Below are 26,414 nucleotides of genomic sequence, written 5' to 3'. Positions count from 1 at the left end.
CGGGGTCGATGCCTTTCAGCTGGACTGGTCGAGGCGGAGTTACCTGTACCTCTTCCCTCCGGTTCGGTTGTTGCTCCAGATCCTGGCTCGGTTGGAGACTTGCCAAGGGAGAGTAGTCCTGTTGGCTCCTTGGTGGTCAGGCCAGCCTTGGTTTTCAGGCGCATGTCCGAACCTGAGGGTCTTCCCGCGGCTCCGCCTTTTTCAGCAGATCGGTCCGGTCCGTTACGTGGCTCGTTCGATCTTCTCCACTCATCACGTCTGGTCTTTTTGACGCGGGTGTATCACCACTTGTATGGTGATCAGGTGATTTAGTTGATGGTGTCCCACCTGTGAGTTTCGTCTAGATGGCAGTATGAAATTTCCTGGCGGTCCTCTTTCGGCAAATTTTGTCTCTTTGTAGGTTGTCTTCGATTTTTGATCGGGTTGTTTTGTCCTTTCTCTCTTAGTTGTTTCAGGACCGTCATCTTGTGCCAAATACTGTCGCCTCGTTTCGTGCGGCGCTGGCAGAGCTGCTGCAGCTTGTTTTTGGGGTGGATGTCTCTTCTGCTCCGTTCCCCCAAGCTTTCTCGGACGTTGTTTCACCTCTGGCCTGCTCATGTACCGCCTGAGCAGTCCTGGTCGTTCGACCGGGTGCTCTCTTTTCTCTCTTCTCATCAGTTTAGGACTGCTTTTCTAAGGCTCTTTTCTTGAGGGCATTGGCCTCTGGGGCTCGGATCGGGGAGCTTCATGCTCTCCTCCGGCGCAGGGGTTTCTGCTCTTTCGGTCCTGGTGGTAGTTTTGTTCGTTTGCAGCCTTCTTCATTTATGGTGAAGAATCAGTCTGCTGCTTTCCGAAGGGGTTCTTGGGTTGTTGATGCTTGGTTGGTTCGGCCGGGGGTGCATCATGTTTTGTGTCCAGTTGCGCCTCTTCACCGGTATCTGCGTGCCACGGCCTCTGTGGCAGGGGACACGCTTTGGGTGGACCCAGTTTCCCTTCTTCCCTGTTCCAAGGAGCGGTTCTCCCGGGTCGTCCACAGGATTATTCGGTCCAGCCAGCCTGCGGTCTATCCTTGTGTCCACAACGCTTGTAAGTTCCGGCTTTGACTGCTGTTTTTGGGAATATGTCCTGGGCTGACATTTGGGCATGGGGCTTATGGAGGTCGAACAGGTTCCTGGCTGCACGGTACCTCGTTTACGTTTCTGGGCCTTCTCAGGCCTGTGTAGCCTTGGGTCGCAGATTGCAGCCATTTGTCTCGACTTCGAGTTGAGGAGCGAGTGACGACCGCCTCCCGGGTAAGTCCCTTTTTTTCTTTGTCTTTGCTTAGGTAGCTCCGGGGAGCCAAAAGGACTCTTCAAAGAAAACCAGCATTGAATGAAATGAAATGCCATTTTCTGGGTGAGACCCGGAGGCTCCCCGGCATCCCTTCCTCGCTCCGGACGGCGGTTTTTCGCGGTTTTTGATACTCGGCCTCTGAACTGAGGAGAGTTACTAGCGTGGAGGTCTGGGAACCCCCCCCCCCCCACTGTCCCCCTCCCGGGGAGGGGGGGGGGGGGGTTGCACAGACGAATGTGCGGCATTTGTGGTGACGTCACACTTGTTTCCTTGGTTTTGATTGAGGAGTATTGTTGCTAGTTTGGCTTTTGGTTTACAATTTATTTGATCAGCAGTATTCCTCCTCCCACTATACTGTATGTGCTGTTCTGTACACTATATACACAAATTAAATCTCTCCATGTTTTATTCACCATAACTGTACAACTAAGCTGGTATGGTGTCCAAACAACATAGTGGCCACAACAAAATTGCCTGACAGGAGAGAGAGCTGCGGCTCCTCCCAACATACTCCTATTGCTGTTATTTCACTATCCACTCAATTTAACAGCCTCTTTTATACTGATCTGCCGGTAATAACGATCGGTTTGGGAGACCGGTATCTGGAGCCTCGTATACCGGTCTGGCGGTCGATATTACCGAAGGTCGGTATTGGGTTTGTTTTGGCCCAATACTTTGACTCTGACCTGCAAAATTAAACAGGAGTTACAAATATGTATGTGCATGTGAGGGGACCAAATTGGCGTCCCCTCACATGGCAACCAGGCCACCAACCTCGATCGTCCAGAGTCGTATATTAAATCTTAACTTTCTTTTAAAATGATTCAGTTTAACCACCATGCTGCGCCGAGTTTATTGTGAAATTCCCACAGTGCGCATGAAATAAAGTGTTCCCAAAAAATTATTTTTTCTTCGTAAAATGATAAATTCCCTTCCCTGAACATGTCTATGTAAAAATAAATACCAAATTCCACTTATTTTGGCTGTGGGGATGTGGACGAGGTGCGCTGTGACGCGCTTCTGGCTCCCAAACACCTGTCTGACACGGTGTTGAAAGATAATGCTCTGTCGGTGAAATACAAACCTTATTGTTTGAAGAACGTAAGGGTCATAATATTGGTGAAGCTAGGCGCAATAAGGACCTAACACAATGGTCAGATGCAAGTGATACAGCACCTATGAGGATGATACAGCGAGCGTATCCAGTTGTAGCTCTGAGCGTTACCCTTACAATTCTATGCCATCTACAATTTATTTAGATGATGCATAGATGAACAGTGTTAGCAGCTTCCATGGTGATGTTTTCCATAGATATTTTCAAGAATACCTGAATCTCTTCCTAACTGACAGACACTTTGAGGCTAGCTGAATCTCTTTCTGACTGACAGGCACTCTTGAGGTAAGCTGAATCTCTTCCTGTGTGGGACCATACAAAGCGATCTTTTCAAGACTACCTTACAAATTGATCTTTTCCTATAATTTTTACAATACTACCGTATGCTTTACAAGCTTGGCTACATACAACCTACAAGTACCAAAGCCAAGGGTGTACGTGAATGTATTATTTGCAAGCACACAGAATGAAGAAACAGGAAGCGAAAATTTATCTGTACCTGATGCACCGAGAGCGAAGTCGCGCTGTGCACCATGGGCTACTTCGGTGATTATTACTCACTTCTGAAGTACTGAGTGTGTAATACAGTGTGATACTGTGTAGTGTGTGAAATTGTACATATTGTAATTTTAGTGAATTTTTAACAAGTAATATTGTGATAAAGAACATTTATTGTGGACACATTACTGACACATGTATCACAGTTCCATGGAACATTATGAACGTTCTACTGTATACATATTGTAAAGGACACAACTATACATCATATACAATAAAAAAACAAATAAAACCGCATTGGAAATACATAGAACAAATAATTGAAAATATATTTGTGGCAACACCCGGTGCTTGAATGGCCCGTGCGACCGTGTCTGGGCGATTCATGCTCGGGCGACCAGGCCCTGATGACATCACAGCGCACCTTGTCCACGTCCCCACAGCCAAAATAAGTAGAATCTGGTATTTATTTTTACATAGACATGTTCAGGGAAGGGAATTTATCATTTTACGAAGAAAAAAGAATTTTTGGGGAACACTTTATTTCATGCGCACCGTGGGAATTTCACAATAAACTCAGCGCAGCATGGTGGTTAAGAGTTAAATCTTACGTGGTACTCCCAACCATACATAGCTGTGGTGCGCAGTCCCGCAATAGTTACTCACCCCAGCTATGGATGTATTGCATGGTTTAAGGGTTAAATCAGCTACCAAAATATTGGAAAAATAATAAACTTTTAATATTTTATATTCCCATGATATTGTATTTATACATGTATAAATTTAATAAGGAGAGAAGAGTACACTAATTATTATTTCATCATCATAAAGCAACAGCAGTTAAGAAGTCCAATATTTTTACCTTATCATCTAATGCCAGAGCCATAGCTTGAGCTAAGGAGGTACGAGTAAAAGTAGTGACACTGAGAGGTTCGTAAGTCACGCTTGGAGATGCCCACAGAGCAAACACTTCATGAAGACTACTGAATCCTGTCTCGAGGGGTCCCACTACACTCTGACCTGCAAAATTAAACAGGAGTTACAAATATGTATGTGCACTTATTCTTTTCTAGATATAAAGTTTCATAATTCCTGTCAGAACAATAGAAAGACAGTGATTAGAAAAACAGATTAAAGAAACACAAACACACACTCACACACATTGAAGATGATTAAGTTTATTGTTGGAAATAGACTACAAATATTATATGACCTTGTTAACCTAACTTCCTCGTGTAGTTAGTGTAGAATAATTTTTAACGTAACTTGAGAAAATCAGAGATGATTATACAAATGTCAAAAAACCAACGTTGAATATAATAAAACGCCATTTTCTGGGCGAGTCCGTGAGGCTCCCCAGAACTATACCGGGCTGATATGTATTAGACCGTGACATCAGTCAATTCGATTGAGTTCTAGCCTGCTGGGAACCACGCGCCAGAACCTGGCCCACTCAGAGATGCACGAGGAAACTATAGAAACCCCCTTGTGGTTGGAAGCATTCTATGTCTGCTATCTACTGGGGTTAGGCACCCAGAAAGTTTGGCTTCCTAAACAAACTCCACCTGGTTAAAACTGCTACCGCAAGCCGAACTATCAATCAGAACTCCACAATCTGAAAACAAGCAAACAAGCATGACGTCACAACTTCCGCTGCGCCGCTCTCTCTGCGCAGCTATCTGCGCAGTTTCCCATACCCAGACCCCTCGCACTGGCCATCCATCATTTCAGAGGCCGAATATAAAAATTGCCAAAAAAAAAAAAAGCCAACCAGAGGGAGGGAGGCATGCTGGGGAGTCTCCAGAATTCACCGAGCAAATGGTGTTTCATTGCATTCAACGTTGGTTTTTTGTGGCGAGCCGCTCCGGCTCCCAGGAGCTACTTAACCATAGAAAAGTACAAGAGGGACTTACTTAGGAGACAGCCGCCACTCACACCTCAACTCGAAGTAGAGACAACTGGCTGCAACCTGCAACCCACACACCCGACTAGGGCCAGGAACATTAATGAGGCAGCCAGGACCCTGTTCGACCTCCAAAATCCTCGAGCCCAAATGTCAGCCCAAGACATATTACCACAAAGCCAGCGTTGAATGTAATAAAACGCCATTTTCTTGGTGAGTCCCAGAGGCTCCCCAGAGCTATGCAGGCTGAATGGATATGTATAACTTTCTGGCACCGGTCAATGTATGGAGTTCTTGCGTACCGAGAACCACGAGTCAGAACGTGACCCCCCCTCTAGAGAGGCACGAGGAGCAATGGCCTATAGAGACCCCCCTTATGATTGGGAGTATTCAACGTCTGCCATCGACCGGGATAGGCACCCAGAAAGGTAGGCGCCCTAAAAGAAACCTCTATTCTGGTAAACTATTGCGACCGAAAATCGAACAAGTGGACAGAACTCCCCAAATGAAAATTAGCAAACAAGCATAACGTCAATATGTCGCCGCACCATTGTCTGTGCAACCCCCCCCCTCCCCGGGAGGGGAAGGGGGGGTAGGCCCAGACCCCACCGTCGGTGACCTAACCGCTAGTTCTTAGGCTGGATGTTAAAAATGCAAAAATACCGCCGACCAGAGGGAGGGAGGGATGCCGGAGAGCCTCCAAGACTCACCTAGAAAATGGAGTTTCATTACATTCAACGCTGGTTTTCTGGGGGAAGCCTCGTTGGCTCCCCGGAGCTAACTACCGAAAGATAAGGAAAAACAGGGAATTACCCAGGAGGTGGTCCATCCTCACTCCTCAACGTGAAGTCGAGACAACTGGCTGCAACCGCCGATCCAATGCAACGCAAGCCCGACCAGACCCAGGAACATTCACCAGGTAGCGAGCGGCCAGGACCCTGTTTGATCTCCAAAAACCCTGGACCTGAATGTCCACCCAAGACATGTTGCCAAAGACGGCAGCCAAAGCAGCAAATTTACGAACGTCGTGCACCCAGAGAAAACCACAGGCTGGCTACACTTAATAACCCTGTGGACGACCTGAGAGACCCAAGCTCGGGAACAGGGAAGAAGGAAAACCGGATTAACCCAGAGCGCATCCCCGGCAACCGAAGCCATAGCGTGCAAGTAACGGCGGAGAGCTGCAACCGGACAATACATGATGCACCCCCGGCCTGACCAACCAAGCATCAACAACCCATGGCCCCCTCCGGAACACAGCTGTCTCATTCTTCGCCAGACCACCAGGACCAAAAGAGCAGAAACCTCTGTGCAGGAGGAGAGCATGAAGCTCCCCAACCCAACCCCCAAGAGGCCAATGCCAAAAGGAAAAAGAGCCTTAGAAAAACAATCCCGAACGGAAGGGACCACAACAAACTGAGAAGAGAGAAACGAGAGCACGCGGCCCAAGGACCACGACAGCTTAGGCGGCGCATGAGCAGGCCAGAGGTGAAAAAACGCACAAGACAGCTTGCAAAACGGGGCATAAGTAACATCAACACCGAAAGAAAGCTGAAGTGGCTCCGCCAATGACGCACGATACGAAGCGACAGTATTCGGCATAAGATGACGGTCCTGAAACAACCAAGAAAGAAAGGACAGAACAACCCTATCAGAGACCAAAGAATACCGACGCAGTGATAGGAAAAACCGGAAGGACCGCCAGGAAACTTCATACTGCCGCTGAGATTTAGCACACAGGTGGGAGACCACGAACAAAGCCACCTGCGCACCATACAAGGAATGCTAAACCAGAGTTAAAAACACCAGATGTGAAGACTCGAGGAGAAGACCGAACCAGCCTCATCCAGGGCTGGACCGATCTGCTGAAAGAGGAGCAGCCATGGGAAGACCATCGGGGTTCGGACACCGAACAAGCAGCGCCTGAAACCAAGGCTGGGCCGGCCACCAAGGAGCCAGAAGGACAACTCGACCCTGGTAAGTCGCCAAGCGAACCAGGACCTGGAGCAACAGCGGAACCGGAGGAAGAGGTATAGGTAACCCCACCTCGCCCAGTCCTGCCTCAAGGCGTCGACCCCGACGGCCTTGCCGTCTAGAAGGGTGCCACGTATACCGGGAGACGCCTCAACCACGCCGACGCGAAGAGATCCATGTCAAGAGTCCCAAACGTCCGGCACAGCCAACTGAAGGAGTCAGCATCAGCCGTCCATTCTCTGGAAAGGGGAAGGAACCGGGACAGGAAGTCCGCCAGGACGTTGGACACTCCCCAGACGTGAACCACCAGGAGAGCCAAACCCAGAGAACTCAGCAGACGAATCACCCGAAGCAATCAGCGCCAAAGTGCCAAGGACAGCATCGAATCCCCGTGGTTCAGGCAATGAACCACCTGGTGAGCAGTACAAATGGAGCCCGATCGTTGATCCGCGAGCGATTCAAACCCTCCGGAGTGACATCCACACAGCTGCAAACTGCTGTGAGCCTGACGGAAGGACGGACCCCACCGCCCCTGGCTGGCCTAGTGAGCACTGGTCACAAAACCCCAGCCAAGAGACAACGCGTCCATGTACACATCGAGTGACGGCTCAGGAAGGCGCCAAGGCACCGAACCCTGAAAAACCCATAGAGGAAGTCAGAGACGCAGCAACCGACGCAAAGCCCCCGGAGGCCGAACCTAACGATCGCGAGAGAGGTGGAAGGGCTGTCCCCGAAGGAACCAGAACAGCCGACGAAGCCACACCCGACCCGGCGGGTAGACCATCATGGCAAAGTTCAGGCTCCCGCACAAACTCTCGAGCAACCGCCTTGTGACCCGGAAACCCCTCAGAAACAGGCGAGGGCGAGACCGCAGACGCAACAGAGCCGCTGGAGGTAGAGACAAGGAAGCAGTGCGAGCGTCCCAAACCAAACCCAGCCAAGACCAAACCTGAGAGGGAACCAGATGGGACTTCCTCCAGTTCACTAAGAACCCGAACCCTGCGAACTGGGAACGAATCAAATCCCTATCAAGCAGACACACGGACTGGCTGGGAGCCCAAACCAGCTAGTTGTCGAGGTAGGCCAGAACCCGAACACCTAGCAAATGCAGGCGGGCCACCACGACCCAAGTAAAGCGTGGGAAAATGCGAGGTGCCAGATTCAACCCGAAGGGAAGACAACGAAAGCGGTAACCTTGACGCCCCACAACAAAACCGAGCCAGTCCCTGAACCCCAGATGAACCGGGATATGCCAATACGCATCCTTGAGGTCCAGGGACACCACATCCAAGCGCCCCACTCCAAGAGAAGATGAACCTGGGACAGTGTAGTCATCCTGAAGGAGGGGCACAAAACCCACGGGTTCAGACGGGACAAGTCCAGAATGAACCGGAGGTCCTCGCAGCCCCGTGTCGAGACCAGAAACAGGTGGGAAACCCACCTGAGGGACGCCGCCGTTTCGACCACGCCCAAGTGAACCCACTCTGAGATGACCCGACAGAGCGCAGGACAAGAGGCCTGCCCCCGCCAGCCCCGAACCCCCCGAGGGAGGAGGAGCCACCTAACGCCACCACAGGCCGCACGAAACGACCTGAAAAGCCCACGAATCGTGGGACCAGGCGTGAGCATACTAGGTGAGCCACCCCCATCTCCCTGTCAATGGGATGAACCGCGAAAGGGCCAAGCCCCAAATCCGGCACCAGAGGCCTACCCCAAAGAAAAGACCCCCGAGCCCTGGCACGACCCTTCCTGTTAGGCCCCCCTGCGAGCTCCCAGGAGCAGCAACAACTCAGACACAGGCCGACAACTAACCGAGGCCGCCTGCAGGTACTGCACCACAGCAGATTCAGCAAACAGCAATGGACAAAAGGGAGAAGACAAACGAAGAGCCAGGGGCCCAGGGGGATTCCAAGGAAGAAGCCAGCGCCACCTGACGTCACGCGAGATGAGAAGCATAGAACCACGAAATTACATCACGCAGGATGGGCGCGAAGAGCTTCAACAAAGCAGACTACACCTGCAGCGCAAAGGGCAGTGCACTAGACTTGGCAGCGGCCCAAAGCGCTCCCACATCCAACTCAAGCCAATTCGAGGAGGAGGGAAAAGGAGGGAAAAGAAACGCAGAGCCGAAGCAAGCAGGCCACGAGTTTGCAAATACTCCGCAACCAATGCAGTCAAGAGGGAAGGAACCTGCATGTGATGCTGCATGACACCAATCTCCCGCGGAAGGGCAGGGGCGAACAAACAAGCATTAAGATGCTCGAAGTCGCCCCCCAGGAAAACGCTATGCATACATCAGACAGCAGCACAGTACCTCGTGCCCCAGCCAGGGACGAAATCCCGAATGGCTCAGGAAGATAACCCTAGGCCGCATGGGCAGTACTTACAGAGCACCTAGGGAAGGTGGCCCTAGGTGCATGCGGCCCCAGTACTCTTTGTGTTACTCCTGGGTCGCACACCACCATCACTGAACAACAACACCGCTAAGCAGCACTGCTCAAAGGATGGAGCCAGAGTCGATTGACCACGGCCTACACAACAGGCTCTAGAACCAAGGAGCATAGCCAGTGCGGAGGTTTGGAACCCCCAGTCCCCCTTCCCTGAGAGGAGGGGGTTGCGCAGACAGATGTGCGACGGTTGTGGTGACATCATGCTATTTTCCCTGTTTTTGACTGCGGAATTATGCTTGCTAGTTCAGCTTTCGGTTTGCAATTTTTGACCAGCAGTAGTTTGTTTTGGAATTCCTACCTTTCTGTGTGCCTGACCTGGTAGATGGCAGACAGACTGCTTCCAATTACACGGGGGTGTCTTTAGGCGATTGCTCCTCGTGCCTTTTCTTGAGGGGAAGGGGAGGACAGGTTCTGGGTCTGGTCTCCAGTAGGCCTAGAACCCCTTCACTTGACTGTTGCCACGGTCTAATACAGTGGGGCCTCGACTTACGAGGGTAATCCGTTCACAGAGATGGATCGTAAGTCAAAGCAATTTTTCCCACAAGAAATAAAGGAAATTGAATTAATCCGGTCCCCACCCTCCAAAATATTTACAAATACATTTTATACTGAATACAATTTTGTTCTCTAACAACAATAAAGTACATAAATTTATCTTACCTTGTTAGAGGACTCTTGATGGTGTATGGAAGATGGTGATGAGGAGGGAGGAGGAGAGGTGTTACTGTTTGGAAGGGGAGTCCCATTCCATTATAACATCAGACAGTGATGACTTTTCTGGGATACACTCTCTGGCATGTTTTGCCTGCATACCACTAGGACCTGCTTGTGGCTCACTGCTTGCTTGTCTTACTAAGAATCTGTCTAAAAACACTTGTTTTTCCTTACGTTTTAACACTTGTCTATAGTAAGACATCACATTGTCATATAAAAGATCAATGCAACGGCCTGCTACAGCTTTATCTGGGGGGAGTTTTTTCAACAAAACTCTGCAGTTCTTCCCATACTTCACACATTTTCTTAATGAGGCAGGGACATCCTCTACTGCCTCAACTCACAACTATTTTCTTAGGTTGAACCTTACCACTGACTTTCTTGGGACCCATGGCATGATATATAATAATCAGTTTTATGTTCAAAACGCAAAAAAATCACCACAAAAACGTAATTTCTTATAGGCGTGATCGTCACTAAACGGGCAGCTGTAATAAACTGAGGCAGGTTGGCCCGCGTGACCGGGAACCACGCGCTCGGTCGACCCAAACGTGTACCAACAAATATCGTTAGTCGACGACACTATCGTAAGTCGAGTCACATTTTTTTTATCAAATTTACATCGTAACTCGAAATTATCGAAAGTCAAGGCAATTGTAAGTCGAGGTGCCACTGTATATATATTCACATCAGCCTGGTATACCTCTGGAGGAGCTGAAGGGGCTCTCCACAGAAATGGGAATTATTATTATTATATAATAATATTTTTCTATCATGTTTTCAAGCACATAGTAAAAATACAAACCTTTACAGTGACCCCAGAGGTAAATTTTTGAATTTTGTGTCATAGCTGCTGAAAGATGACAGTAGTGTGATGACGCAATATCAACAATACGGCCCAGGTCCTGTGCCACTCTGACTGGAGCACACTGGTTGGCCTTGTTTCCTGTTCCCAGCTGACCATAGCTGTTTGCACCCCATGCCCACAAGCTACCCTCATCACTCAGGGCAAGTGTGTGAGAATATCCACAATCAATCTGAGAAAACAAACTGTAAAACTCTGCCTATATATTTTTCAATCATTATATAAGATATCAAACTTCAAATGTGAATGTCAAATTCTTGTAGTGTCCATTTAAAATTCTTAGAGAACAGCAGTACAGTATTTAATAATGCTATAGTAAAGATCCTAACCGATGGTTTACCTTTCTTTAGTCACATATGGTACACATTCATATCTGTTTGGAGTGTTACAAAAATTACACAGAAAGGAAATTCTGCACAAGCATTCCTCTAAGTTGTTTTTAGTTAAGTGTTTAACATTTTACAACATTGTTCATCACTAAATCAAAACTCAAGGAGTAATTAAGGTTTGCCAAGGTAAATTTGCATGGGAATTTAATTTAATTATTTAACATTTTGTTAACTGCTGATTAAGAGCATTAATGCCATACAAGTCATATTCTGTATACATTTATCTGTCTACTAATCTAACAACAAACTCCACACCAATTCCAAATAATATAACAAGTGTGCAAGACTTGCCCGAAACACTATGCATATTAGTGGCTTTAGGTATTGTATGTACTAGCTCTATCTATAAATCCAGCATTATGTTTGTAAATCAACTATGTATGTACTTTTCCTGAATAACAATTTATTTATTTATTTATAACTTCTTTAGAGAATAAAAAAAAAAAACAGCATTAAATGTAATGAAATGCCATTTTCTGGATGAGACCCAGAGGATCCCCAGAGCTATACTGGGTTGATGTGTATATATATATTAGACCGTGGCAGCAGTCAGTTGATGGAGTTCTAGGCCTACCAGGGACCAGCACCAGAACCTGGCTCCCCTCAGAGAGGCACGAGGAGCAATGGCCTATACACACCCCCATGTAATTGGAAGCAGTCTACCATCACCGATGTCTGTCATCTACTATGTCAAGCACCCATAAAGGAGGGAATTCCAAAACAAATTACAGCTGGTTAAAATATTGCAACCGAAAGCCGAACTAGCAAGTAGAACTCCCCAATCGAAAACAAGCATGATGTCGCCACAGCCGCCCCGCTGTTGTCTGCATAACTCCCCCCCTCCCCGGGAGGGGGAAGGGGGTCCCTGACCACCTGCGCTGGCTAGTCAACCCCAGTTCAGAAGCTAAATATCAAAAACGCAAAAAAAATGCCAACTGAAGGGGAACGAGGGATGCTGGGAAGTTTTGGGTCTGTTACGACCCTGAGTTCATATTGGAAACCAGAGGTCAAATTGAATCTAAACAGTTAGGTAAGAAGGATATTTAGTTAACAATAATGTTTACACTCTGGGCTTTTCATATTCCGTCTTTGATTCCGTCTTCCTTGCCAGACATAAGATGAACCTTGTTACTCACAGATTATTCAGACTCTGAGCTTGTTGATTATTAAATGGAATATTGAACTAGTTATCAACTATTCTTAGAACTGTTAAAGTAACCAGTATTGAATGTTGGTGAAGACTTGTAATGTTTATGGCTGTACAGCTAGGTATCGATCAGCTAGGTATCTTCCCGGCAGCAGTTTGAGAGAGCTCGGACACTGGGCTCTCCCTCACTCTTCTCTAGATTGCTGTGCTGGTGTCAACATTCTCCCTTGGGTGTTCTGTTTCTTCTCCTCCTCCTCTCTTCCCTTACCTTATTCTGGGTGTACTTTATAAGATAAGTAACCGTCCGTGTATTTACTGTGCTACTAGCTAGGTGTGTGTTTTGTTTAGAGGTATTTTAAGCCAGTGTTTTGGCATCAATAAGTGTACTCCATTGTGACTAGTGAACCATGAGGTGTTCACGTGGTTCAAGAGGCTACTGAGGCTGCTTCCAGCCTTACAAGTGCCTCACTTCAAGTTGACTTGACACTAGTTTTTCAAGTGTAAACCTTGTATCCTGTCTAAATGGACCAAGGTATTTAACGTAAGGTAGAGTGGTAAAGTATATTATTGTAGTAATGTATATGGTAGGTTATTAGAGGGTTTAATAAATAAGCATTAAGAAAGGAGGATTTCTTCTTCCTGTTGAGAGTGGAATAGGGGATTACCTTAGACTAGACAGTTTTTCTAGCCAAGCAATTGTTTATTTTCTGGGAATATTCTTTCTCTGGGGGCCGGGGCCTCCCTATTGCCACTATTTTAGGAACTCCTTTGTATTTCAATATTGGCCCTCTCAGTAGTCACACTACCCTCATAACAGGGTCTCACCCAAAAAATAGTTACATTCAATGCTCGTTTTCTGTGGAGAGCCCCTTCGGTTCCCCGGAGAAACCTAACCAAAGATAAAGGAAAAAAGGGACTAACCCGGGAGGCGGCTGCCACTCCCTCCTCAACTCAAAGTCGAGACAACTCGATGCAACATGCGACCCAAGGCTACACACGCCCGTGAATGGCCAGGAACATCAACACGGTACGGCCAGGACTCTGTTCGACCTCCAAAAGCCCCGTGCCCAAATGTCAGCCAGGACATATTACCAAAAATAGCAGCCAAAGCCGCAACTTTACAAATGTCGTGGGCACGGGAATAGACCGCAGGGTGGTTGGACCAAATAATCCTGCGGACGACCTGGGAGATCCACGCTCTGGAACAGGGAACAAGGGAAATCAGGTCACCCCACAGCGTGTTCCCTGCCACGGAGGCTGTGGCATGCAAGTAATGGCAAAGAGTTGCAACCGGACACAAAACATGATGTACCCCCAGACGAACCAACCAAGCATTAACAACCCAAGGACCTCTCTGGAAAGCAGCAGTCTCATTCTTGCAGCAGAATGAATAGTAGGCCCACACAGTCCCGTTTCAGAACTGGAAACAGGTGGGGAAACCCAGCTGAGGGAAGCTGTCATTTCGACCACGCCCAAGCAAACCCACTCCAGGTTGAAATGACAGAGCGCAGGGGAAGAGACCTGCCTTGCAAGCACTGAAATGCCCACGAATCGTGGGACCAGGTCAGAGCAAACAGTGTGAGCCTTCCCCCACCATCGCCTCGTCAATGGGGTGAACTGTGAAAGGGCCCACGACCCTTACAAGAGCCTGACTAACGCTGAGAGCGATCACTGCACCGACCAGATGGCGTAGACGCCGACAGACGGCTCCACAGAAGGGGCTGGCCCTGAATCTGGCACAACTGGCTTACAACGACCGAAGGAACCCCGAGCCCTGGCACGACCCTTCCAGACAGGCCCATCATGGCCCCCTTTTCCCCCAGAAAACCAACAAGTCCAACATAGGACAGCAACTAAACGAAGCCGCCTACAGAAAAAGCATCATCGCAGACTCTGCAAAAGGGGATGAAAATCTAAGAGCAAAGGCCCAAGCGGATTCCATAAGAGTGGACGAGCACCACCGACCAGCATGTGAGGCATGAAGCAAAGAACAGACACTGCTTCCTTCAGAATCGGAGCAGAAAACTTCAACAAGGCAGCCGACCCCCGAGCTGTCGAGGAAAGCACCCCGGACGCTGGTATAAAACCCAGATCTTCCACATCTTCCTCGAGCCAGTCCAAAGACAGCTCCAGTAGAAAAAAGAAATGCAAGACCGAAGCCAAATGCCCATGGGGCGCAAAGCCTCTGCCACCAGGGACGCCGAAAGGGAGGGAAATCACCTCGCCGATATCACGAGGAAGCACAAGGGCAAACAAGCACACATTGTGGTGCTCAAAATCACCCCTTTTCCCTCAGGTAAACCTGAATGACCGTAGTCAACTCCCGACACTCAAGTGCATGGGTTCAACAGAACACATGCCATGCCCCCCAACGAAAAGAAAGGGCAGTTTGCCAGCCAGGAAGACTCCGGCATTCCGGAAGGTGTAATTTGGGTCTTGCAGGAGGTAAGCCGCAAGGGACTCCCACACTTCCTGCGGTTGGATGCGGGAAGTCGAAATCCTCGGGAAGAAGGGTACCAAGGAACCCTAGGGAACCTGGAACCAAACCCATGGAGGAGTTTAAGCCATATCAAACTCTTACAGGGAGGAGGGATAGGAAAACCCCTCCTCCTGTAACAACAAGCAACAGGGACAAACAGGGCCCAAGCCCCCAAGGCAACTCCTTCCCAATCTTGGGATCCTCCACATCAGGACCCTGGGCTGAGCCGTCCTCCAAACCCTCTGCCTCTGGAGAAAAGGCAGAGTTTACCGGAAAAGCAGGGATGAAGGGGGGGCCCGCTGGCATGACCCAAAAGCCCCAGCAGGAGGAACAGATCAATGCCTCTGCCGCCGATCCGGAAGGGGCAGTCTCTGAAGCCACCTGAAGCTCACCACCAAGAAAACTCTGCCCCAACTCCAAAACCCTCAGATGTTTGGGAGCCAGGAGCAAGGTAAGGAGAAGCTGGCGCGGACGAAACCAGAGTCAAAGCCACTAACATCTAAGTTCGGGGCCCTATAACCAAAATGGGGCAGCCGTAGGGCATCTGGAAAGGCAAGTAACCTAGAGCGTTGCAGCAATCTAAAAAGCACATGCAATGCAGATGCTGCCTGCACCCAATCAACAGTACTGTATTCTCAGACTGTGTGAACTGGAGTACATGCAAAGAACACCACTCACCACAGGGGGCTGGTGGCTGACTGGACAGCACGCTGGATGCATGATCCTGTGGTCCCGGGTTCGATTCCTGGCACCGGCGAGAAACAATGTGCAGAGTTTCTTTCACCCTAATGCCTGTTACCTAGCAGTACATAGGTACCTGGGAGTTAGTCAGCTGTCACAGACTGTTTCCTGGCTGAGGTGTGTGTGTGTGTTGTGGGAAAGAAAAAGTATGGTGGAGGCAAAGACAGTGAATGTCACCCTGAGACAAGGGGACAGAGCAACTTCCAAACTCGCACAAAGCGAGATTGGACTCAAGAGGTCGCCTCCATTGAACCAATCAACCCAAATGGGGGTTCCCAGGGCCCTTAGGCTGACTGCTAAGGGAAGCCCAGGCAAGGTGCTGCTAACCAGTTATCCCAGAGCTACTAAGCAAACAAACTAAAAGCTGAACCCCTGCAACACATGCAATCATGGGGACCTAGCAGAGGGCCACCAAAATCATAAAGTGGTCCTACAGCAACACCAAGCAGACCATTACCAGGCAAAACAAAAGTAAAAGAAAAACACTACAAAAGCAAAACGTCTCCAGGGGAACAGAACCGGCCGCTATGCGTATATCAGACAGCTGCACAGTACCTTACACCCCAGCCAGCGATGATACTACCTCCTACCCAAGGTCAAACAGGAATTTGACCAACCCTAGCTGATCCCAAGGGTGGGCAATCACCGAGTTGCAAAAGAACCAAGCGGAGGTAGTCTCCCGAACAGCTCATGGAAGATAACCTTAAACTGCAAGGGCAGTACTTATAGGGCAGCTAGGGAAGGTGCCCTTAAGTACTGTACATGCAGCCCCAGTACTCTTGTGTTACTCCTGGCTCGCACACCAGCGCACAGAACAACACCACTGCTATGGACAGTACTGCTCTAAAGGATGGAGCCAGAGTCGATCAATACGCCACCAAACACAACAGCCTGTAAACTGAAGTTGGGGTAGCCGGCATGGAGGTCTGGGACCCTTCTTTCACTTCCTAGAGAGGGGGGAGTTGCGCAGACAGCAGCGCAGCAGCTGTGGTGACGTCATGCTTGTTTGCTTGTTTTCGATTGAAGAGTTCTGCTTGCTAGTCCGGCTTTCAGTTTGCAATTTTTAACCATTTGAAAGTTGTTTTGGAATTCCTACCTTTCTGGGTAGGAATTTAGACCATCTACCAGGTCTGCCTGACCTGGTAGATGGCAGACAGACTGTTTCCAATTGCACAGGGGTGTCTATAGACCATTGCTCCTCGTGCCTCTCTTAGGGGGGGGGGGGCCAGGTTCTAGCACTGGTCTCTGGTAGGCCTAGAACTCTATCGACTGTTGCCATGGACTAATATATACACATCAGCCCGGTTTAGCTGCTGCTGTTTAAGATTCGCTACCTGGAACAAAAAGTTCCAAGCAGCACGGGCTATGGTGAGCCCGTAGTGGACTTGATCGGTATAGCTCTGGGGAGCTGAGGGGCTCTCCACAGAAAGCTAAAAAACATACTTAAATATTCCTAGGCCTAGTATAGCACACATGTACTATATTAGGCCTCAGATATTATGTATTAGGCCTAGGAAGATTAGGTTAGTTTAGTTTGTCTTTGCAACATAAGTAAAAAATAGTTTTCCAGTTTGTCCAACTCGATAGTGTCGATTTCTACTTTTTAATTTTGTTGTACGTCGGTATATATATACTATGGTCCTCATCGTTACTATACTACCAAACAGGAGGATGGGGTACATTATTCATACTGCATTGCTCACTGCTGCAGAGAGATGTAAATCTTCCAATCAATATCAAGCAGCATCCAGTGATGATACCAAAATGAGTAAAATAATCGTTAGATTTGGGGGGTTCCACCTGTTTATGTTATCAACTGTTGTCTCTCAACTCACCAGGCACTTTTTCTTGAAAACCTTTAACCCTACATTGAACATGCTAAGGACCATTTTTGTAGAGAATTATATTTCCTTTTAAAAAGTATTCTGTACCTAGTTAGCTAAAACTGACAAGAAATGAAATATTTAACAAGCAATAAATAAATAAGGCAACTCTTTTTGCCTTTCTCTAGAAAGACAGAGTTAGCAATGACATGACAGATGTGTACAGTGGATGAAAGGGTATAACATAGGCAATAATATGGTGTTAAATATATCAACACAAAACAATGGGTATAAATTATTTAAGTTTAGAGTAAAAAAGACATGGGGGGTAAATACTAGTTTTGAAGCAGGGTTGTTGAATTGTGGAACAGGTTTCCAAGTAACAATAGATGTGGGTGTGTGTGTGATTGTTTTAGACATAGGTTAGACATACATATGAATGCGTTTGGGTGGATATATATATGGAAACGGCCTCGTATGGGCCAATAGACTTTCTACAGTTTCATTAATTCATGTGTTCTTAAGTTCTGAGCAGTCAAAGATAAATGTTATACAGTATATCCACTGTTCCATACAGTACTGAACAAAAATTGTCAATTCAGTATTAATTTTAAACTTATTTTTTTGTTAGAAACAAATTGTCATGTAAATAATACATTTATTACAATAAACTTCAAAGATGACCGAAAATTTCCAAATACTGATTTTTCACAACACAACGAATACTGAAAATTGTTTTGTCATTAAGCGCATAGAATCTGAGCTACCCTATAATGAGATGTGGTTTCTTATTAAGGGAGAGAAAACCCAACACAGGTAAGCCATTTCAAGCATCAATGTGAATTGTGACCAAAGAAAAGGACCATCAGTAGGAACTGGCGCTCCTTCCATAGTGCTGATTACAATGATGATTAACAATTCAAATCTAAATTTAGTACATTTCTGTACAGGATATGGAATAATGTAACTTATAATCACAAAATATATTTGATTAAAAAATCTTTGCAGAACTTTTAATCACTTAAAAATCATCTCCTAAACTAATATATACAGATACTGTACAGTATTTCAAACAGGAACCAACCTTTGTGATGACGACTCCTTGGAGAGCTGTGACTCTGCATGGGTTGTGCTGGTTGACATTGTTACCCAGGCCTAACTGACCATTACTATTCAGGCCCCACCCATAAACCTAAAACAAACACCAAATTATTTAAAATAAAATATAATAACAAAAATAATTAATTCCCAGTAGCTCTGACAAGTATTCTTTCACTATAAAAACAAAAGAATATTCAAAGTTGTTTAAACATTCCTGGATGTAACCCACTGTACACATTATAATACTGTACTTTGGGCTGAGATCTAAGGAGATAAAAACTGAAGGAATATCAGGAAGAAATATTTAATTTCATGATCTTCCACTGTTTTATCTTTTAACCAGTCTCTGGTGAGATTTTGAAGGCAATTACAATTTGGAGAAAAGCAGGAGGAACTATAAGCTAAACTGACAAATGCAGAGGAACCTCGGTACTCGAACAGCTCCCAACTTGAACAATTCGGCACTTGAACACTGTTCATGCTTGATAGTCGACCGTTTGCTTGACTCTCAAACACACATAATAGACAAATCAGTTTCCCAGTAGCTGTGGTTCAGTGCACAACTCCTCTAAATTGCAAACTTTTTTGGGTTTCTTGGACATTTTTTATATTCTTACTGTAAACAAGTCACCATAGTACCTAAGAAAGTTAGTGATAAGAGTAAAAAAAAAAAAAATTACCCGTATAATAGTTAGAACCATGATAGAGATGCAAAAGAACTCTGCAAAATATGAATTTGGTACCTGCGTGTCTGTTCTTGCTACCTTGTTTGGTATGCCTAAATCTACAATCTCTACGATAAAAAAAAGACAGAAAAGATAAAGAACCCCAGAAGCAAAATTACCTAAAGTTTTTATGGTAGGGGACTCCTTTGTCAAACAATAACATTCCTCCTCCTCTTCCTCACCACATTCCACATATGCCTTCAGCTGTCCTAAATGCAGATAAAGCAAGAATAAACTTGCATTTATTTCATTTATTTATTTCATATGTGTATTGTTTGTGGTCTGTAATGGAATAATCCAATTTACTGTACATTATTCCTTATAGAAAACAATTATTCGGAACTTGAACAGATTGGTACTCGAATAGCCTTCTGGGACCAATCAAGTTTGAGTACTGAGGTTCCACTGTAGCAACAATAGTGGTGGAAAATGTAGGGAACTTGATAGTACTCTGGCCTGAAAGATAGGGAAACAACCCAAAAAAATATCAAAGAAATGTTTAATTTCAGAAATAGCCACTTTTTGATCTTGCGACTTCAAACAGAATGTATAAATCGTCATTTGGTAAGGTTAATGAAAATAAATATAAAATAAATGAAATGTTAAATTAAAAAAAATATTTGGATAAAGTGTGTCAAAATAAGTCCTAAAATTGATGTGATTAGAGCTTTGTTGAAGCTTATTTGAACAAATGCACATACAAAACTAACTGAAACTCATTATCGATCTATTTTCTTGAGAATCAACCAATTTTATTGTTTCAAACCTGCAAAATCTGATTTATTATTGTAAACCCTCACAAAACATAAGGTAACTACGCAGAATATCATTACAACATAACAAATCTATTTTGTATAATTCTAAAGGCCTGAGTGAGGAAAAGTAATCACGATATTGGAAAACTATTCTACTTTGGTAAAAGGTAGTATGCTTTAAATCAATGTTCAAAGACAAATTTTGATGGTAGATTACATTTCCACTTAGTGAAAATGTAATCTAGCATTACATTTTCAATGCTAGATTACACTGAGGATACCGTATTTAAAACCCAATTCTGTTTGTTTTCATTTTGAGTTCTCAAGGTTTTTGTTCACTCTTGTATGGTTTTAAAAATGAGTTTTATGGCTAAGGACATGAGAAATACTCTAGATGTGGTTAAATTTATTTACTGACATGTTCACTTGATAATTGTCTATGAACATTATTGGTAGAAATGAAAATTTTGCTAAGTGAAATTAGCCCATCGGACATGGGAAATGCATCCTGGAGGCATTCCCAGTTGCAAAGAATACCCAATTGCAACGAATTGGGATTGGTCCAATAAAATTTGATGAATCAATGTTGTGTGCTTCAAATATGGTTTTCAAACTTTAAATGTTTTTCAAATCTTAATGTGTAATAAACATGTATATTATGGTGGAACAAAATTAAAAGGATGCCAATTTTCAATGACCTTAGAATTGCTGCCATTTGAAGATGTACTGGTAAAGACGATGAGTCACAATAACGTGGCTGAAGATATGATGGCCAAACCACACATCAGAAGATGCAGAAACGACGACGTTTTGGTCCGTCCTTATCAAGTCATGTGTGATGGCGAGAGGAAGGAATGGGTTAATAAATAAGGAAAAAGTGAGGCAAGGAGCAGGTAAAAGAAGATAATTTCTAAAAGAAGGTAAGATGTAAGGTGAAAAGTAAGAACAGGATGAGAGATATGAATGGAATGAGTAATGATGGGATGAAGGAGGAATGGAATGATGTAAGAATAAGAGGGTAAGAAAAAGAAAAGGGTAAGGCTTAAGTCAGGTCACATTTATTAAGAAGGTTAGAGCATTTAAGTATGTACTGTAAAAGGGAAGAGTCAACAGCAACAAAACCAGGACTAAGGTTCATGTTGGGCAAGTTGTGTATCGGAGCCGATTCAACAAGGCAGCGTCTGTGAAGAGTAGAGGCAGGAAAGATTATTTTAAAAGAAGACCAATCAATAGGATGATTAGAGTCCCTAACATGACAGAAAAGAGCATTGTCTGTGTCTGCAGACTTAACACTTCTTTTGTGTTCCTTAAGTCTGTCATTTAGTGTAGTGTTCATTACCTTATCTTACCTGCTCCTCACCTTACACCTTATCTTACCTTCTAGAAATTACCTTCTAGAAATTACCTTCTAGAAATTGGCTTCTAGAAATTGCCTTCTTTTAGAAATTACTTTCTCTTACCTGCTCCTCACCTCACTCTTTCCTTATTTATTGACCCATTCCTTCCTCTCTCCAGGTCCACGCACATCTCCTGTGCCAGGTAAGTACAACGGGCTCACCATAGCCCGTGCTGCTTGGAACTTTTTATTCCGAGTACTGTAGCTGAATCTAAAAAACAACAACAAAAAAATCTACCCACTCACACACAACTCGATAATGTTCCAGGACGGACCGAAACCACATTTCTGCATCTTCTGATGTGTGGTTTGGTCATCATATTCTAGGGGGGAAAAGCTACACAAGAGATACTGGAACACCTGAGAAGCACTGCATGCTCCAAGATGAACAGTGGGAATGATCATTAAAGATTAGGTATATTTAATGCAAAAAGACTTGCCTCTCAACCCTCTGGCATTTAAAATTAGGTTAGTTGCTTTCTTTGGAAATTCTTCCTTTAAGTGGTGGTCTTGTGCATAATTTTACTCACATTTCAGCTAAATCTTTAAGTGAACACTAGAAATATGTCAGAGAGAACTACATGCTGACTCACTACTTTTATAATAGAATACTCACTGACTATTGAAAACTACAACAAAGAATGAGGATTGTTTTTACTGAATTATACTAGTATAACTGAAAATGTGAAAAACAAAAATATGACAAAAAAAAAGGAAGATACAATCAGAGCAGAAGAATAAACAAAGGATAAAGCTACAAAACAGTAGCCAAGGAAAGGATAAAGTTAGAGTTCAGAAAATGTCATTGCCTGCCACTTAGTAGAACAGTGAACTTGAAAATAAAATTGCCACTCGCTTTACTTCTACAGCAGGGTTTACATGGGCAACTAACGATCGATCACCTATCACCACTGTTACATTGATAAGAATGAGGACGACGACAATGTTTCTCTACCATAAAGAAAACAATGTAGATGGGGGAAGCAGTGGAAACATTAAAACAGTTTATACAAGTGTATGAAATGGCAAAAAAGTTAGTACAGTATATTTCTTGAAGTTTCTTATGAACGTTTAAGATAAGCTCAGGTCAAACCACACAGCAAAATTCTTTCAATAATGTTCTCCTCACATTAAGAGTAGATATCATCCTTCAACACAAATCTCCACGTCTTTTTTTTTTTTAACAAATACAGTAACTGCAATTTTTTCCAAGGCACAGTCCTATGCAGTTATATATCTATTTGTCAAGAGTAACTGCTGCATGCATTTAGATTCAAACTTCCCTGATTAACACTTTAAACATACCGTAATCATAACAAATATACTTATTTGAATGAATACAGTAATAATAGAATTGAACCAGAACCTCAGAAATCTTGCTTTGAGTGTATGTAAAGTGCTTTCCTGAACAGTACACTCTATCACTCCCAAAGGCAAGATCCTACTCACCTCTGATTAATATCACTGCAGTCAGGGCAGGTGGTCAATTATCTGCACCAGCGTGGCAAGTACCTTTTCAAACTGTCTCCATTGGGGCCATACTAGTGCTAGGGAGGTACTGGAGAATACTCAATCCAGCCTAGAATGTAGATAGAAAAATGCTTTCCTTAAATATAAAAGCCTACCATAGGCAGAAAATGCCCTGGTAAACTACAGTACCTGGTACCTAAACCCCTGTTAGTCACTACCACCAATTGCCATCAGGTGGCAGTACTGCACCACAACACTGCTGCCCGTCAATTTCCTCTCTTCCTCCAGATGCAAAAGTAAAGAAAATGTAGGAAAAACAGAACAGATTAACTTGGAAAGGAAGGGTAGAAACTACAGAATATAATGCTCAATAGAATGCTCTACCTATACTTGAAGCCGTTAGATTTTATGGGAAACACACTTGCTAGCCTATGGAAACACCCTTTTGCTAGCAACCTGGATAGCTCTCCCCAATTCAATGCATGCCAGGTCCTTGAGTCATTTTAACTTACTGGAGCCCAGAGGTCAAAACCTGGCACTCTCTACAGAGGTGCAGGAAGGTGAGGATTCAATTTCATTCAGACAAAGAAAAGGCCATCACAAATGTAGAGCAAGATAGTGCAGACAATAGCAAGGTAAACATAACTGGAAATAAAGAGATGCCAAAAACGATCCACCTGGTTATGAAGTGATTCACTTGCTACTTACACCTGAATGCCATCAGGTGGCCATACACCAAGCTACATGATCCCCCCGTTCCCCCACTTGACGTCAGTCATTTAATGTTATGTCAAAATTTTGCTATTACGCTCCTCTCACCTATTAGTCTATTCCAGTTATTCAGGTAAGTGCCATTTGCTCATGTACACATGTTCTATACTGTATTTTAATATTTGCTTTACACACACATTTACAGGCCTTACCTCTCGTGTGGACTTTCACTAATTTTACTTCGAGCTGCTCGTGCCAAGTAACCTCTCTAGGTGCTCATTGATGTTGCCTCTGCACAGTCCAGGTTATCTTCCCTGGTGGGTTTGGATGGCTGTCCCTGAGAGATCCTGTCCTCCTGTGGAGGAAGCCTCGCCCTTAGCAGAGGTAACAGACTCACCCTGCCCTTGTGAGCAATTTGGTCTGGATTCTATTCCTGACCAAGGAGGATTAATCACGTGCCAAATCTTCACTATTCACCTCTGTTTATACAGCAGTAACTGGGTACTTGGTTTAAAACCAACTGTGTGGTTGTGTTCCAAGGAAAACTGGTGGGTAAACTTTACTATGTGTTATGTGAAGGGAAGCTCTAAGCCTTTTAACATGAGTCAGGAGTCATCTGTTACTGTACCCACCTGTGTATAAAAAAAAAAGCCATGTTGAATGTAATGAAACTCCAATTTCTGGGTAACCCATGATGGCTTTCTGAAGCTATATCGCTGGTATGGCTCCCAACTACTACGTCACATCAGCTGTGGAGTTCTTAGGCCTACCAGATACAGGAGCCAGAAGATGGCCTCCCTTCAAAGAGGTGCAGTGAGAAAACAGATCCTCACCTCACTGGGGGATGCCACCCAGAATGTCAGCGAATCAAAACAAGCAATTGCAGAGTTCAAAAAGAGCCTTTCCACGCACTTTATGAACTCCCCCATCTATGTAAACAAATAATTGAATCTCTCAAAACTAGTGTTAACTTGTTTGCCCCACCTCTGCCCCCCCCACCTGTTTGTGGGTGGAGGAGGGAAGGGCCCCACACCCTCCAAGGCCTTGGGGTCTCAGTTCTGGAGCAGATGCATACACAAACCCATACATGATGACCTAGGAGGGAGGAAATCAGAGTCAATAGGGCCCACTCAAAAATTATGATTCATTACATTCCATGCTGGTTTTCTGGGGAGAAGGTGCTTGTGGCTCCCTGAAGCTAACTACCCATGAAGGAGAGAAATGCAGGGATTTACCAGGGGGGGGGGGCAGTAAACAACAGGCAGTCAAGACAGGGACAAGAACCGATGTCAAGCAACACAAGGAAGTCAAGGCCCCATAATATTAATTAAATGCCATGCCTCAAAAACCTTATTAGATTGCCAAAACCCATTTACCAGAATATTAATCAAGGCCACATTAGCAAACTCGACTGCCAAAACAGCGTACCTCAGTACATCATGGGCACAAAGGTAGGTCACAGGGCCTACCAACAACATTGCAGTAACCTGAGAAATTCATTCCTTGGAGCAGGAAACCAAGGGGACAGATCCACACACAAAGCAACCACTGAGACAAAATCGGTGGCAGAAAAGTAGTTGCAAAGAGCCGCCACTAAACACAGCACCTAATGCACCCACGGCCGAACTAACCAAGGATTAATAACCAAAGGATCCCTCTGCATGCCAAATGACTCGTTCTTCGTCATAAGAGCAGCAACTGGTTGCAAACAAAAATAAATGCCTAGCATGGCCAAAAGAAAATCCCTGCCTCCAGAAGAGCATGAAACTTCCCAACCCCAGAATTGAAGAAAAGAACCACCAAAACGAAAACCTTAGAAAAGGAATGCAAGAGCAAAGGGACACCATAAACCGAGAAGAGGACAGAAAAGAAACATGGTCCAAGGACAAAGCAGGCTTAAGCAGTGCATAAGCAGGCTGGAGGTGAAATAACAAGGGAGACAACTTGCAAAATGGTGCAGAGGTAGTAAAAAAACACTGAATGCAAGCTGCAGCAGCTCTGCCAGCATCGCATGATATGAAGCAAAAGTATTTGGCACGAGATGCTGATGAAGAAAATGCAAGAAAGGAGAGCACCACACACTAAGTAATGGAAGAACAATGATAAAGAGAGAGGAACTTGCGAAAGGAATGCCAAGAAACCTCATACTGCTGGCAAGATGACAACCACAGTTAGGATACCATCAAAGTAGCCACCTGTTCACCCTAACAGTGGTGATAGACACACACAAATATGTCCAGGTGCAAGGAGCAGAGAAGAAGGTCTAACTAGCAAAGTATGTCACCATGCTGATCTTCTAGAACATGCAGAACCACAGAACACCCCCCCCCCCCCAACTCTCCTCCCGGTTTGGATCCCAAGCAATTAGTGTTTGAAACCATGGCTGAGCCAGCCAGAAAGGAGCCAGAAGCATTACCTTTTCCTGGTAGAACTCCACCCTGGCCAGGACCTGAAGCAACAGTTGGACTAGGAGAGTTACAGGAACCCCCCACTGTGACCAATCCAACTGAATGGCATCCATAGTGAGAGCCTAGAAAGTGGGAACAGGGGACCATAGAGAGAGAAAGGAACTGATTCCACCCTGATGTGAACGCGTCCACAATGAGGCACCTGAATGTTTTGCAAAGCCAAAGGAGGGAGGCCGGATTGATGGTCCACTCTACGGAGTTGGGAAGAAATCTGGAATAGACCGTTTGGAAGATCATGGACACTCTGAACGTAAACTGCACAGAAAACTAAACCTTGAGAATCTAGCAGAAGAGCTACTTGCAGCATCTAGATCCTAAGGGCAACAGACTGAAGAGCACTCCCCAGGTTCAGACAATGGACCACTGAGGCACATCAACAT

The 26,414-nt window shown here is 45.3% G+C and overlaps 1 protein-coding gene across 2 annotated transcripts in view; it reads right to left on the bottom strand.

Moving 5' to 3' along the window:
- Nucleotides 1-26,414, bottom strand: part of LOC123757454 (RCC1 and BTB domain-containing protein 1) — a 152,498-nt gene that overhangs the window by 66,458 nt on the left and 59,626 nt on the right. For both annotated transcript variants that reach the window (XR_006772748.2, XM_045741086.2), the window contains exons 5-7: nucleotides 18,493-18,600; nucleotides 10,770-11,001; nucleotides 3,786-3,943 (exon numbers count right to left, since the gene is read on the bottom strand). Coding sequence is in view for 1 of the 2 variants with exons in the window: in XM_045741086.2 (XP_045597042.1) it covers nucleotides 3,786-3,943; nucleotides 10,770-11,001; nucleotides 18,493-18,600 (498 nt within the window). In the remaining variant the exon portion in view is untranslated. The remainder of the gene's footprint in view (nucleotides 1-3,785; nucleotides 3,944-10,769; nucleotides 11,002-18,492; nucleotides 18,601-26,414) is intronic.

This window comes from Procambarus clarkii, chromosome 22 (assembly GCF_040958095.1).
Source record: "Procambarus clarkii isolate CNS0578487 chromosome 22, FALCON_Pclarkii_2.0, whole genome shotgun sequence".
Lineage (NCBI taxonomy): Eukaryota > Metazoa > Arthropoda > Malacostraca > Decapoda > Cambaridae > Procambarus > Procambarus clarkii.
Note: the sequence above shows the minus strand (reverse complement) of the source record. Positions and strands in the feature narration are given on the sequence as shown.